The sequence below is a fragment of the Dryobates pubescens genome, chromosome 15, assembly GCF_014839835.1.
Source record: "Dryobates pubescens isolate bDryPub1 chromosome 15, bDryPub1.pri, whole genome shotgun sequence".
Classification (NCBI taxonomy): domain Eukaryota; kingdom Metazoa; phylum Chordata; class Aves; order Piciformes; family Picidae; genus Dryobates; species Dryobates pubescens.
This window is the reverse complement of record NC_071626.1, coordinates 4919834-4932164: the sequence shown is the minus strand read 5'-3', so window position 1 is coordinate 4932164 and position 12331 is coordinate 4919834. Positions and strand designations below refer to the sequence as shown.

At 46.5% G+C, this 12331-nt stretch overlaps 1 protein-coding gene across 1 annotated transcript in view; it reads right to left on the bottom strand.

Moving 5' to 3' along the window:
* UTP20 (UTP20 small subunit processome component) overlaps positions 1-12331 on the bottom strand; it is a 75956-nt gene that overhangs the window by 28165 nt on the left and 35460 nt on the right. The window contains exons 29-37 of the mRNA XM_054167650.1: positions 8895-8974; positions 7440-7666; positions 5964-6108; positions 5440-5527; positions 4001-4144; positions 2746-2796; positions 2499-2651; positions 703-858; positions 141-281 (exon numbers count right to left, since the gene is read on the bottom strand). Coding sequence (XP_054023625.1) covers positions 141-281; positions 703-858; positions 2499-2651; positions 2746-2796; positions 4001-4144; positions 5440-5527; positions 5964-6108; positions 7440-7666; positions 8895-8974 — 1185 coding nt within the window. The remainder of the gene's footprint in view (positions 1-140; positions 282-702; positions 859-2498; positions 2652-2745; positions 2797-4000; positions 4145-5439; positions 5528-5963; positions 6109-7439; positions 7667-8894; positions 8975-12331) is intronic.

Here is a 12331-nt window from a genome sequence, read left to right as displayed (position 1 = left end):
CAACATCTAATGACACACCTTCAATTTCCCTGGAAAGACAGAGCAGAGATGCTTTGGAAAACATCACCTCTCAGTAAAATGTTTTTGCTTTGCCAGGCAGAGAGAGGACAAACCAGAGACTGCCTGTTGTGGCCTTTTACCTGCATGTGCTTCATGTTCTCAAAGAAGTCCATGTCGGGGTCGTGGCGGTTGGTCAGCTGAACCAAATCCTGGAATTCTGGGTTTGCTGGGAATGTTTGAATGAGGCAGGAAAGCAATGATGTGTAGTCCTGCTGGATGCTCTGCAAACAGCAAGCAGGGGATGTTAAAGTACTGCTCAGAGTGGCTGCTACACGCTCCTCAGAACAGCAGCACTGTCATTTAAGTGCTTCAGGCCATCAAGTCCTATCTTTGGTAGCAGCAAGTACTCCCGTGTGTTGGACTGCTCAAATGAAAGTCACCCCTCCAAAGAACGAGCTGTAACTAAGAAAGGCTGAAAAATGGCAAATAAATACAGGACATCTGAGTTCTGTAACTTTTGAGACTCTTATAAGGCTTCAAATGAAGGATAAGTTTCCAGTGGATAAGTTCAGGACACAGAAGGATAAGCTTCAGTTACAAGGGATTTGGCAAGGGATTCAGAGACCTCATCCACAAGTTGTTTCATATACTCTGGTGTCCTGAAGACAGCTGGAGATATGTAATCAGACAGTACCACCTTACCTCAGTCTTACTCTTCAGTCCTCTTCTCACAGACTCCAGGAGAGTGTGCTGGATGAGCTCCTTGTAGTCATCTTCCGTGTGGTCAATTTCTGCCAGTCGGTGGATCAAAGCGGTCAAGCACAGGTTTGCATTGTCACTTAGAGCCATGTCCCCTAGCTGAGTGGATGAAGAAATTGCACCACATGAGTATGGATACATCTTTTTCTCTCCAAAAGACTGGACAGAACAGTACCACTGAAGACAACATAGCAAGGCCTATCCTACTGGATGCTCAGGAGCTCAGAATTGTAAAGGTTGAAAAACACTTTTGAGATCCTCAAGCCCAACTGCTTGCCTGGAGCTTACAGTGCCCCCACTACTGTAAGCTACTACCACATCCCTCAGCACCACACCCACACATCTTCCCAGTGACTCCAGGGATGGTGACTCTCCCACCTCCCTGGGCAGCCTGTTCCAATGCCTCTTAACCATTTCTGTGAAGATATTTTTCCTAATCTCCAACCTGAACCTCCACTGGCACAATCTGAGCCCACTTCCTCTTGCCCTATCACTTGTTGCATTTGAGAAGAGACCAACCCCCACCTCATTCCAAACTCCTTTGAGATAGTTGTAGAGGGTGATGAAGTCTCCCCTTCAGCCTCCTCTTCTGAAGACTAAACAATCCTCAGTTGTTCCTCATAAGACTTGTGTGGAAGGCCCTTCACTAGCTAGAATAGACTAGGACTACATGGCTAGAACTTCTATGGAATTAATGTCCACTCTTCCAACCAGGAAAAGTCAGTTTAGATTTACCAGTGGCAACAAACCAAAAAGCAATCTTTCAAGACTGTAATATACCAGGCAGAAAGGGACCTGGAGGTACTGGTTGATAGTAGGCTGAACATGAGCCAGCACTGTGCCCAGGTGGCCAAGAAAGCCAATGGCATCCTGGCCTGCATCAGAAATAGTGTGGCCAGCAGGTGCAGGGAAGCCATTCTGCCCCTGTACTCAGCACTGGTTAGGCCACACCTTGAGTCCTGGGTCCAGTTCTGGGCCCCTCAGTTTAAGAAGGACATTGAGACTTTTGAACTTGTCCAAAGAAGGGCAACGAGGCTGGGGGAAAGGTCTGGAGCACAGCCCTGTGAGGAGAGGCTGAGGGAGCTGGGGTTGTTTAGCCTGGACAAAGGGAGGCTCAGAGGAGACCTTCTTGCTGTCTACAACTACCTGAAGGGAGGTTGTAGCCAGGAGGGGAATGGTCTTTTCTCCCAGGCAACCAGCACCAGAACAAGAAGACACAGTCTCAAGCTGCGCCAGGGGAGGTTTAGGCTGGAGGTGAGGAGAAAGTTCTTTCTGGGAAGAGTTATTTGCCATTGGGATGTGCTGCCCAGGGAGGTGGTGGAGTCACCATCCCTGGAGGTGTTCAAAAAGGGATTGGATGTGGCACTTGGAGCCATGGTTTAGTTAGTCATGAGGTGCTGGGTGATAGGTTGGACTGGATGATCTCTGAAGTCTTTTCCAACCTGGCTGATTCTACAATTCTTTGATCCAGTAGAGACTGACCAAACAGTTCCAAGGCTCCCTCACAGAGAGGTGTACTGCTCTTAGGTTGAGGCACCCTGTTGCACTGTCTTTGCCCTTTTGGACACACAGATGGAAAAGCAAGTGGGCAAAACTCAACCCCAGGTGTTTGTAAGACGACTCAAATACGTTTGCCGAGCGTTTCACAGCATCCAAATACAACCAATCAACATAACTTGGAAGTGAGATTCTTCATAGACACATGGTGCACAAAGCAAGAGAAGGAAAAGTCAGCCAACCTGGATGGTGTAGAAGCAGTTGTGCATAACAGGGATGAGGAAGTCCATATCCACAGCTTGCATTTGCTTGATGTGGGCTGTGATCGACTGAAAAGCTGACAGCCGCTCGTCGAAGTCGATGTCATCCAGATGGCGTTTGTCAAAAGCATTCAGCTAAGAGAGAGCAAGGAACTCTTCATCACAAAGGCCAGGAACATGAGAACACAAGTTGGAGGGGGGGAGGAAAGAGCAAAGAAACTGTGCATACCTTAACAACATCAGTAATGTATGTCAATTCACTGTCCAAATCAGATAAAGTCTACAAAGAAACAGAAGACAGTTTAATTGTCGGAGCTGAGAAAAATGTGGAGAACTCAAGAGTCTACCACTTGAGACAAAAAAACATACAAGAAAGCAACAGCATCAATCCTCCTGTTAGAAGTTTAATAAAAGCCTTTCTTCATAGAATCACAGGATTGTTAGGGTTGGAAGGGACCTCAAGGATCAGCTAGTTTCAATCCCCCTGCCATGGGCAGGGACACCTCACACTACATCGGGTTGCTCACAGCCACATCCAGCCTGGCCTTAAAAACCTCCAGGCATGAGGCTTCTACCACCTCCCTGGGCAACCTGTTCCAGTATCTCATCACCCTCATTCCCCCTAGTCCTATCACTAAAGTTGGAAGGTGTGTTTTAAGTTTCTAAGCATCTATGGAGTGTTTCCTGATTTTTCCTGCTGAATAAAAGAAATAAATTATGGAAGTCACTTCAAAGAAGGACCTGGGGGTACTGGTTGGTGGTAGGCTGAACATGAGCCAGCAGTGTGCCCAGGGGGCCAAGAAGGCCAATGCCATCCTGGCCTGCATCAGGAAGTGTAGTCAGCAGAAGCAGGGAGGTCATTCTGCCCTGTACTCAACACTGGTTAGGCCACACCTTGAGCCCTGTGTCCAGTTCTGGGCCCCTCAGTTTAGGAAAGATGTTGAGTTGCTGGAAGGTGTCCAGAGAAGGGCAACAAAGCTGGGGAGGGGTTTGGAGCACAGCCCTGTGAGGAGAGGCTGAGAGAGCTGGTGTTGCTTAGCCTGGAGAAGAGGAGGCTCAGGGCAGACCTTCTTGCTTGCTACAAGTACCTGAAGGGAGGTTGTAGCCAGGTTGGGGCTGGTCTCTTCTCCAGGCAACCAGCACCAGAACAAGAGGACACAGTCTCAAGCTGCACCAGGGGAGGTTTAGGCTGGATGTTAGGAAGAAGTTCTTCACAGAAAGGGTGATTGGCCATTGGAATGTGCTGCCCAGGGAGGTGGTGGAGTCACCATCACTGGAGGTGTTCAGGAAGAGACTGGATGGGGTGCTTGGTGCCATGGTTTAGCTGATTACATGGTGTTGGATGATAAGTTGGACTAGATGATCTGAAAGGTCTCTTCCAACCTGGTTAATTCCATTCTATTCTATACATTAAAGATAAACACTGCTGTATGTTGTTGATCTCTTCAAAGAAAAGCCCAGAAGGACAGATAAAAATGCCATACCTGAAATACCAAGCACAATTTATGTCGAGACAATTTGTTCTGGATGACAGAAAAAAGCTTTGCCAGGGGTTTGAGAAAGCTTGCAGGATTTGAGCAATGCTTCAGCAAGTTCTGCACTGTCTCCAGAATATCAATCTCTGTGCCCTAGAAGAGAGAGGTAACTGTCAATAAATACTGAAACTTCACAAGGTCATTCCGTTTCCTTGGGAAGTATTTGAAACACTGAAACCTCACAAGATCACTTCATTTCCTTGGAAATCATTTCAAGACACAGAGTGAACTTAACCACTTCATTGTATGTTCTGCAATGAAATGTATGAATGAATGAAGACCAAGAATGAAGAGGGCACACACAATGCAATCATCAAATCTCCCAGAAATACCTGCAGCCTTTCCAAGGAGACACAAGCACAGTGTCAGAGGAGAGTGCCATTAGAATGAAGACTTCTGTTGGGAGTCTTTCCTCAAATGGCTCAAAGATCAGGAAAGCTAATGGAGCTTTAAAAAGCAGTCTTTCTTTGACCTGTGAAATGAACACTAACAGCACCTTGTCTCCCTGAATGGAAGCCATATGGGGTCCCCTCATAATTCAGAGTCTTAAAACCCAAGAATCCTCTGTGAGCCATTAAAATGACCACTTGCAAATCAGAAGCTACAGGTTGCTGCCTAGCAGTTCTGTCCAGAAACCTAAAATCTCTCATTGAGCACCTGCATGTCCAGATGGGACTCTATTTCTGAAAACAAGGGTTGGCAGCAAGGGAAACCCAGACAGAGCAGTCTGCCAGTATCCCCAGTGCTTGTTTTGTTTAACAGTTTACATGGCTTAAGCTATGGAGAGCTTCCTTCAACTGCAGCCCATAATCTTTGATAACTGAAGGCTTTAGGATTTTAGGGAGTTTCAATTCTCAGACATGCTTCTGTAGCCACAAATGGATTGCTCAAGAATGGAAGAACAGAATGGAAGCAGGAGGTATGGGTGCATGTTAATGGTACTGTGTAATGTTTGCCTTTCATCATACAGCAATCCATTACACAGTTACTCAACTGTTGTCTTCATACTGCTCTCCAGATGCTGTGGCTTGGGGGGCATAAAATTCACACAGCATTTATTTCAAACACTGCAAGGAGTGTGGTGGACTGTCTGCACTGGTAAAGGAGGTCAAGATGGCACATCTACAGACCTTCCCCATGAGAAGGGGGAAGAGAGTCAGCCTGAGCACTGGCATCCTTGCAAAGCATCCAACGACTTGCACACGTCACGACACAACGGCACAGCATTCCCTGCTGCACACACAGGAAGATTTGACTTCAGGCTGGTCATGAGAACTGCTGTATGTCAGTTCATCAGTTCAAATCAATGCAATTTGCATCTTGAACAAGTACACTGCATTAAGAGACAAACATACCTTTAATAGGGTGGGAAAGTAACTTCTACCTACCTGCTCCATGTTACTCTGATAAAGGAAAGGCAGGAGAAGGCTCACGAGCACCGAGTTCTGGCTCTTCTCTTGTATAAATTTGCTGATCCTGAACAACAAGACAAGGTAATTCACTGTTTTATATCAACCCAATCAACATTACAGAGCACAGAAGAACTCAGTCACCACTACCACAACATCACAGGGCTTTGTCAGTCCACCCAGGCTAATAGAGCATACCCATCAAAGCCACACTGTCAGTCCCAACATCTAGCTCCACGTGACTGCAGGCATTCTGTACCTTTTCCTAACCCCAAGAGGCAGTGGTTTTGAGTACCAGCAACAGAAACAGCTAGAATCTCAGTTTCTGAAAGCTTTTCACCTCAGTCCCCAGCAACTTGCAAAGTAAATACCTGGGTCTGTGACTGACAACTCTTCTGAACTGAAACAGTTTGCGACACAATGCTCTTTAATTTGGAACCTATTACAAAAAGCCTCTTTCTTCCTCTCTCCTTCCAAGTTTTAAGCTCCAAAGAAATACTTACTTGGAAAGAATACTCAGCTCTTTGCTGACTTGAGCTCTGTACTTCTTCTTTTTCACCTTCTCCACATTTAACATTGTCTTGCTAAAGTACTGAAGTATGGCAGGAACGTGAGGCAGAACCAAGCGGCAGCCTAGGCTGAGGCTCTCTGTAAGGGATACAACAGTTAGCAACATCCAGCTTTGTGCTGCAAGCCACAGGAGGGAGATCCAACCTTACACAAAGGTTGTGGAAACACAGAGACAGGTTTCATCAGTGAAAGAAAAACCATCAAATGGGAGTTATGAATGTGCAGAGCAGCTGGATGCACCACTTGGTGAGACTAACATGTCTCAGCTAGGACCAAAGAAAGCTCCCCCAGAGAATGAAACCTCTCCTCAGATTTCAGTAACAGCCCCACTTAAGTGTGGGCTTATCAAAAAGGTACCAAGAATGTTCCTCAAAGGTAGCAACTGTCACCTAAAATGGCTGGAGCATCTCATTACAGATGTAGTTCTCTTTATTCTACCACTGATCTCTTGTGCAAATCTCCAAGTTGTCTCCTTTCCACTACCTCTGAGAGTCAGAGGTGAGAGATGGCTCCACAGCATCAAACACTCACACCACCCCACCACCCTTTCCCATCTCCCACCACCCAAAGATCAAAGGAATCAGTGGTTCCTCTTTCTTGTCAGGGAGCACAAACTCAACACCAAAGTGATAGATGACCATGTGCATATGGGGAGTAGACCATTCCATAAAACTTGATGTTGGGCTCAGAATTAAGTCAGCAATCCAGTTCTAGAAGTCATCACATTAGTCAAAGACTCATAGACAAAACAGGTCAACACCACAAACATTTTTCTTCTTCATAAGGAATTTCCTCCATGCCCAAGAGTAGTTTTGGGGCTGTTCAGTCTTGAGAAGGTTCCAAGGAGGCCCTATTGTGGCCTTCCAGTATCTGAAGGGGGCCTGCAGGAAAGCTGGTGAGGGACTTTTTAGGGTGTCAGGGAGTGATAGGACTGGGGGAATGGAAAAAAATTAGAAATGGGTAGATTCAGATTGGATGTTAGGAAGAAGTTCTTCTCCACAAGGGTGGTGAGACACTGGAACAGGTTGTGCAGGGAGGTAGTAAAAGCCTCATCCCTGGAGGTCTTTAAGGCCAGGCTGGATGTGGCTCTGAGCAACCTGATGTAGTGTGAGGTGTCCCTGCCCATGGCAGGGGGGTTGGCACTAGGTGATCCTTGAGGTCCCTTCCAGCCCTAACAATTGTATGATTCCAAGACTCTGATACTCAAATGTGAATCTCATCAGTCAGCAGACAAGCAGGACTTACAGCTCTGGAGCATGCCAAGAGGAATTCATACACTGACATTTCCATCTTCACTGGGAGGTCTCTTTCCCTGGTATTGTTAGCCATTGCAGAGACAATCTCATCATCCCCTAACATCTCTATCCACAGCACCCACCAGATGTCTCAGGAATCTGATGCAGGCATACCTTCTGTCATGTCCCCAGTGACTGTGACGACACAGCCAGTCACGTTCAGACTGGAAACCTGCTCCGTGGGCTCAAAATCTGGGCTGTTGAGAAGGCTATCAGCTATGTCCATCACAAGGCTGGATGTAGCCTCAGACAGATTCTTGGCTGACAGCACAGCAAACACATTTGTCAGTATATCATACTCGGGCTGATCTGGCTTCTGCTTGGCCAGCAAGGGAAAATACCTGCGAGAAAGAGTACGAAAAAAGGTTGGTTGAAAACTGAAGTTCAGAACCTCAGAATTCTCTTAAGCAAAAAGTCACACAAAAAGGTGAGGACTGTCTTGTACTTCAAACAGCATAAAAACCCCAAACACAAACCCCACAGAATGACAGTGTCATGAAAAACAAGAGTGACTGGAGGCTGAGAGGTCATCCAGACCCTTTTCCTGCTTCAAGACAGCATCATTTAAATCTGTTTCTTCACAGATGTTGGTCCAAGTCTCCTGCTAGTCTGCTCCTAACCTAATGATCCAAATCCATCTTTTAAAAGAAGTTTGTGTCCAAGTTCTTCATGCCTACAAATGAGCTCTAAAATCTGGTACTGGATACTCTAATAAAGGAAAAGCAGTGAGTCTGTGAAAGAGGCAAAAATCACTCAAGAGAGCTGAGCTGGTCTCCCACTGTTTGCATCCAAAAACCCTCTTTTACACCGGATATTAGAAAGAAATTTTGTGCAGAAGGGGTGGTGAGACACTGGAACAGGTTGTCCAGGAGGTCATGGATGCCCCCTCCCTGGAGGTGTTCAAGGCCAGGTTGGATGAGGCCTTGAGCAGTCTGGTCTAGTGGAAGGTGTTCCTGACCATGGCAGGAGGGCTGGAACTGGAGATGTTTAAGAGGAGACTGGATGAGGCACTTGGTGCCATGGTTTAGTTGATTAGATGGTGTTGGGTGATAGGTTGGACTTGATGATCTCAAAGGTCTTTTCCAACCTGGTTAATTCTATTCTATTGAATTCAATTCAATCTTTACTGTCCCTTCTAACCCAAACCATTCCATGAATATGAATCATATCAGAGTCTCAGTCACAGCATCTGTGCTGAACTTGCCCACATAATTTCATCCAACAGAAAGCAACAGGGAATCAAAAAGCATGAATGAAATGATTATGTTATGAAAGTGACTTCCCAAGACTAAGAAGCCACTGGTCAAGACACAGACATATTCTAAGAAATCAGCTCCCCTCCTCACCCATCATCTGGGTTTGGGCTACACACATGCTTAGTTGTTAACACATGGGAAAACCAGCCCACTAGAGAGAGCCTACTGGAAAGCTTCCTAACTGCATCTGGACTGGAAGAAGAAAATAGGGGGTTTGGCACAATCATCTGTAACCTGTTAGCATCCTCTTTTTACCCTGAATTTTGTGTACTCAGGGAAAACACTTCCTCTTTTTTGCCAGGAGAACACTTACCTGGGATTTTTACTCCAGGTGTGAATGAGTTTCAGCAGGAAAGTTGGAGAATACTGACTCTCTGAGGCCAACCTGCAGACCTAAAGGAAATAAAAACTCAAATACCAGTGCAACACAAGCAGGTAAAAGGTTTGCTCTCTACAACTACCTGAAGGGAGGTTGTAGCCAGGTGGGGGTTGGTCTCTTCTCCCAGGTAACCAGCACCAGAACAAGAGGACATAGTCTCAAACCAGGGGAGGTTTAGGCTGGAGGTGAGGAGAAAGTTCTTCCCAGCAAGAGAGATTCACCATTGGGATGTGCTGCCCAGGGAGGTGGTGGAGTCACCATCACTGGAGGTGTTTAGGAAGAAACTGGATGGGGCACTTGGTGCCATGGTTTAGTTGATTGGATGGTGTTGGGTGATAGGTTGGACTTTATGATCTCGAAGGTCTTTTCCAACCTGGTTTATTCTATTCTAAAACCACTTAGAAGCCTCACCTCCAAAAAAGACTTCACTACAATCTATAGTTTACCTTTTTCAGTAACTGTAATCATTATCCCATCTTCCTCAGTATCTGTCAAATGACTCTTAGATTATCTTACTCCTATTTATACACTATCCAGCTCCTAGTTTTGTCCTCCTCCTGAAAGTGGCTCCTCATGCAGCCTCATATCTGCTGCAGAGGCCAAGCAACCTCTCCTGGACATACCTAAGAAATCTGAAGCTCAACACACAAGGCTTGCTCCTCCTACACTTTCTATGGCCTGGCCACAGAGCCTTCCATTCTAGCATCTGCTTTATCATAGAATTATAGAATCAATCAGGTTGGAAGAGACCTCCAAGATCATCCAGCCAACCTATCACCCAGCCCTATCCAATCAACTAGACCATGGCACTAATGCCTCATCCAATCTTTTCTTGAAGATCTCTGTGGATGGTGACTCCACCACCTCCCTGGGCAGCACATTCCAATGGCAAATCACTCTCTCTGTGAAGAACTTCTTCCGAATATCCAGCCTGAACTTGTGTCTCCATGCTCTCACTGCTACAAAAATACCCTTTCTTCTCAGGGAGAGGCTTGAGCAATGCACCACATCCCAGGAATGGGATCTTCTAACAGGGCTCTGCATCCAAAACAACCCTGCTGAAGAGCTGCTCAGGCAAAGCCCCACGCAGCAGCTGCTGTGCCTTTGTGTGACTGGACAGAAGCAAGAACCCCAGTTTATGGGTCTGGCTTCCTCCTCTCTGCCACTCCATAACCCAACAGGCTGCCCACCAGCCACACAGCTGGGTTTTCAGCCTGACTACAGCTAGACTGTCAGCAGGGCACCATTAGAGAACGTACAAGCAGGGAAGGCTCCAGTGAATTTGGGCTCAACAGCTAGGATGGTGCATGTAGGGTTTGGACTAGCTCAGTATGAGCTCAATACCTGAGCACAACAGCAAAGAATGCAGATCTGAATGCCACAGACAAGGTCTTAGAAAGCTTCTTCTCCTTCCTCTGAAAGCTGGTAATCTTATTGCTCTGCAAAAATCAGAGCTTTCCTGAATGATGCACAACGAAGAGTTAATCATTAATCCAATCCTGCAGGAATGCTGCTGTGCAGGCTAGTGAGGTTATTGAGCCTCTGCAGCAAGCTCCTGAGATACAAAGAGCAGCAAACTCCAGTTCCAAGTGCAACAAGCTTAAAACAATTTGCACTCTCTATGGGTTTTTTATACACCTCAGCTCAATAGCCTTAACCAAAGAAACCACAGAGGGATTCCTGTGCCAAAACCAAATCTCCATGGAGTTCACTGGTAGAGACTCCCTCTAGAGGGAGCTTCTGGATCACCTACCAACCAAGACCCCAAACCAGCCTTCTTCCTGACATCTGCAAGGACAACAGGAATTCTAGCCATATACCAACAATTTTACATCTTGTTCAGATTTACTCAGTGTTTGCAAACACAAAGGCCTCCAAAAGCATTAAGTATTTTGCTGACTTAATGCCTGCACCACAATGCTCGAACTGCTCTGGGGCTGCAGCAAATGCTCACTGCTTAGCCCACGTGGCACCCTGGCCTTGAAAAGACCCCCATGGAGAAACCTGTAGCATGCAACTCCCTCTTGCCCAGCCCAGTGAAATACAGAGCTGTACAGACTGCCTGAAACTACTTTATCTACTCTTTGTCCACATACACATAGGACACATCACAGATTATCACTGGTAGAGAGGAGAAATCATAGGATAGGATAGGATAGGATAGACCAGACCAGACCAGACCAGGTTGGAATAGTAGGGTGGGAAGGGATCTCTGGAGATCATCAAGTCCAACCCCCTATCAAGGCAGAATCACGTAGGGCAGGTCATGCAGGAATGCATCCAGATGGGTCTTTGAAAGTCTCTACAGGAGATGAGTGCACAACCTCTCTGGGCAGCCTGTTCCAGTACTCCATCATCCTCACACTAAAGAAGTTTTCCCTCATGTTTAGGTGAAACTTCCTGTGTTCCAGTTTGTGTGTATTGCCAATTGTCCTACCACAGGACAGCAGTGTAAACAGACCAGCTCCTCCTTCTTGATATTCACCCTCCAGAGATTTGTAGACATCAGTAAGATCTCCTCTCAGTCTTTTCCAGATGGAAATGTAAAATGTGTAGGATTAAATGGAAATGGTGTAGGAGTAAACATAGACAATGTCTAGAGAAGCAAATCTGGGGTTTGACAGACCACAGCAGTTACTTTGGGTGCTGTCTGACAGCCTTCTCTGCTGCAAGAAAGCTGGGCATTTGGATACCTCAAATGTCTCAGAGGAAGGGCTCAGCTGGAGTCAGCTCTTCTTGCGCAGCTACCCTTTGGGTGGAGGCAAACTGCCTTTAGAGCAGAGACAACCCAGCAGCTGCTACAGCATTCCCTGATAACTTCAGAGCCCAGTGCACAGACACAACCAACACAATTTCATTTTAAACACTTCATACTCTCTTCTTCTCATAATATAGCAACCTTATAATGGCCTTCCAGTACCTGAAGGGGGCTACAAGAAAGCAGCAAAGTGCTGTAGTGACAGGATGAGAAGGAATGGATTGAAGCTTGAGGAGGGCAGATTTAGACTGGAGATTAGGAAGAAATTCTTTCCTATGAGGGTGGTGAAACACTGGAACAGGTTGCCCAGGGAGGCTGTGGATGCCCTTTCCCTGGAGGTGTCTGAGGCCAGGTTGGATGATGCCTTGGGCTAGTGAGAGGTGTCCCTGCTCATCACAGGGGGTTGGAACTAGATGATCTTTAACATCCAACCCAAACCATTCTATGGTTCTAGTAGTGCATTTTCCTAACACAGAGGTGATCTGAATTTCTCTGATGAAGGCTCTGTCCCAAGAGCACACAGCTCACTGACAGACCCTGCTGAGTCCTTCCTTTCCCATGGCAGCACCTGTTTCTGTGGTGTCCTACCACAGGCTCAGCAACTCTCACACAG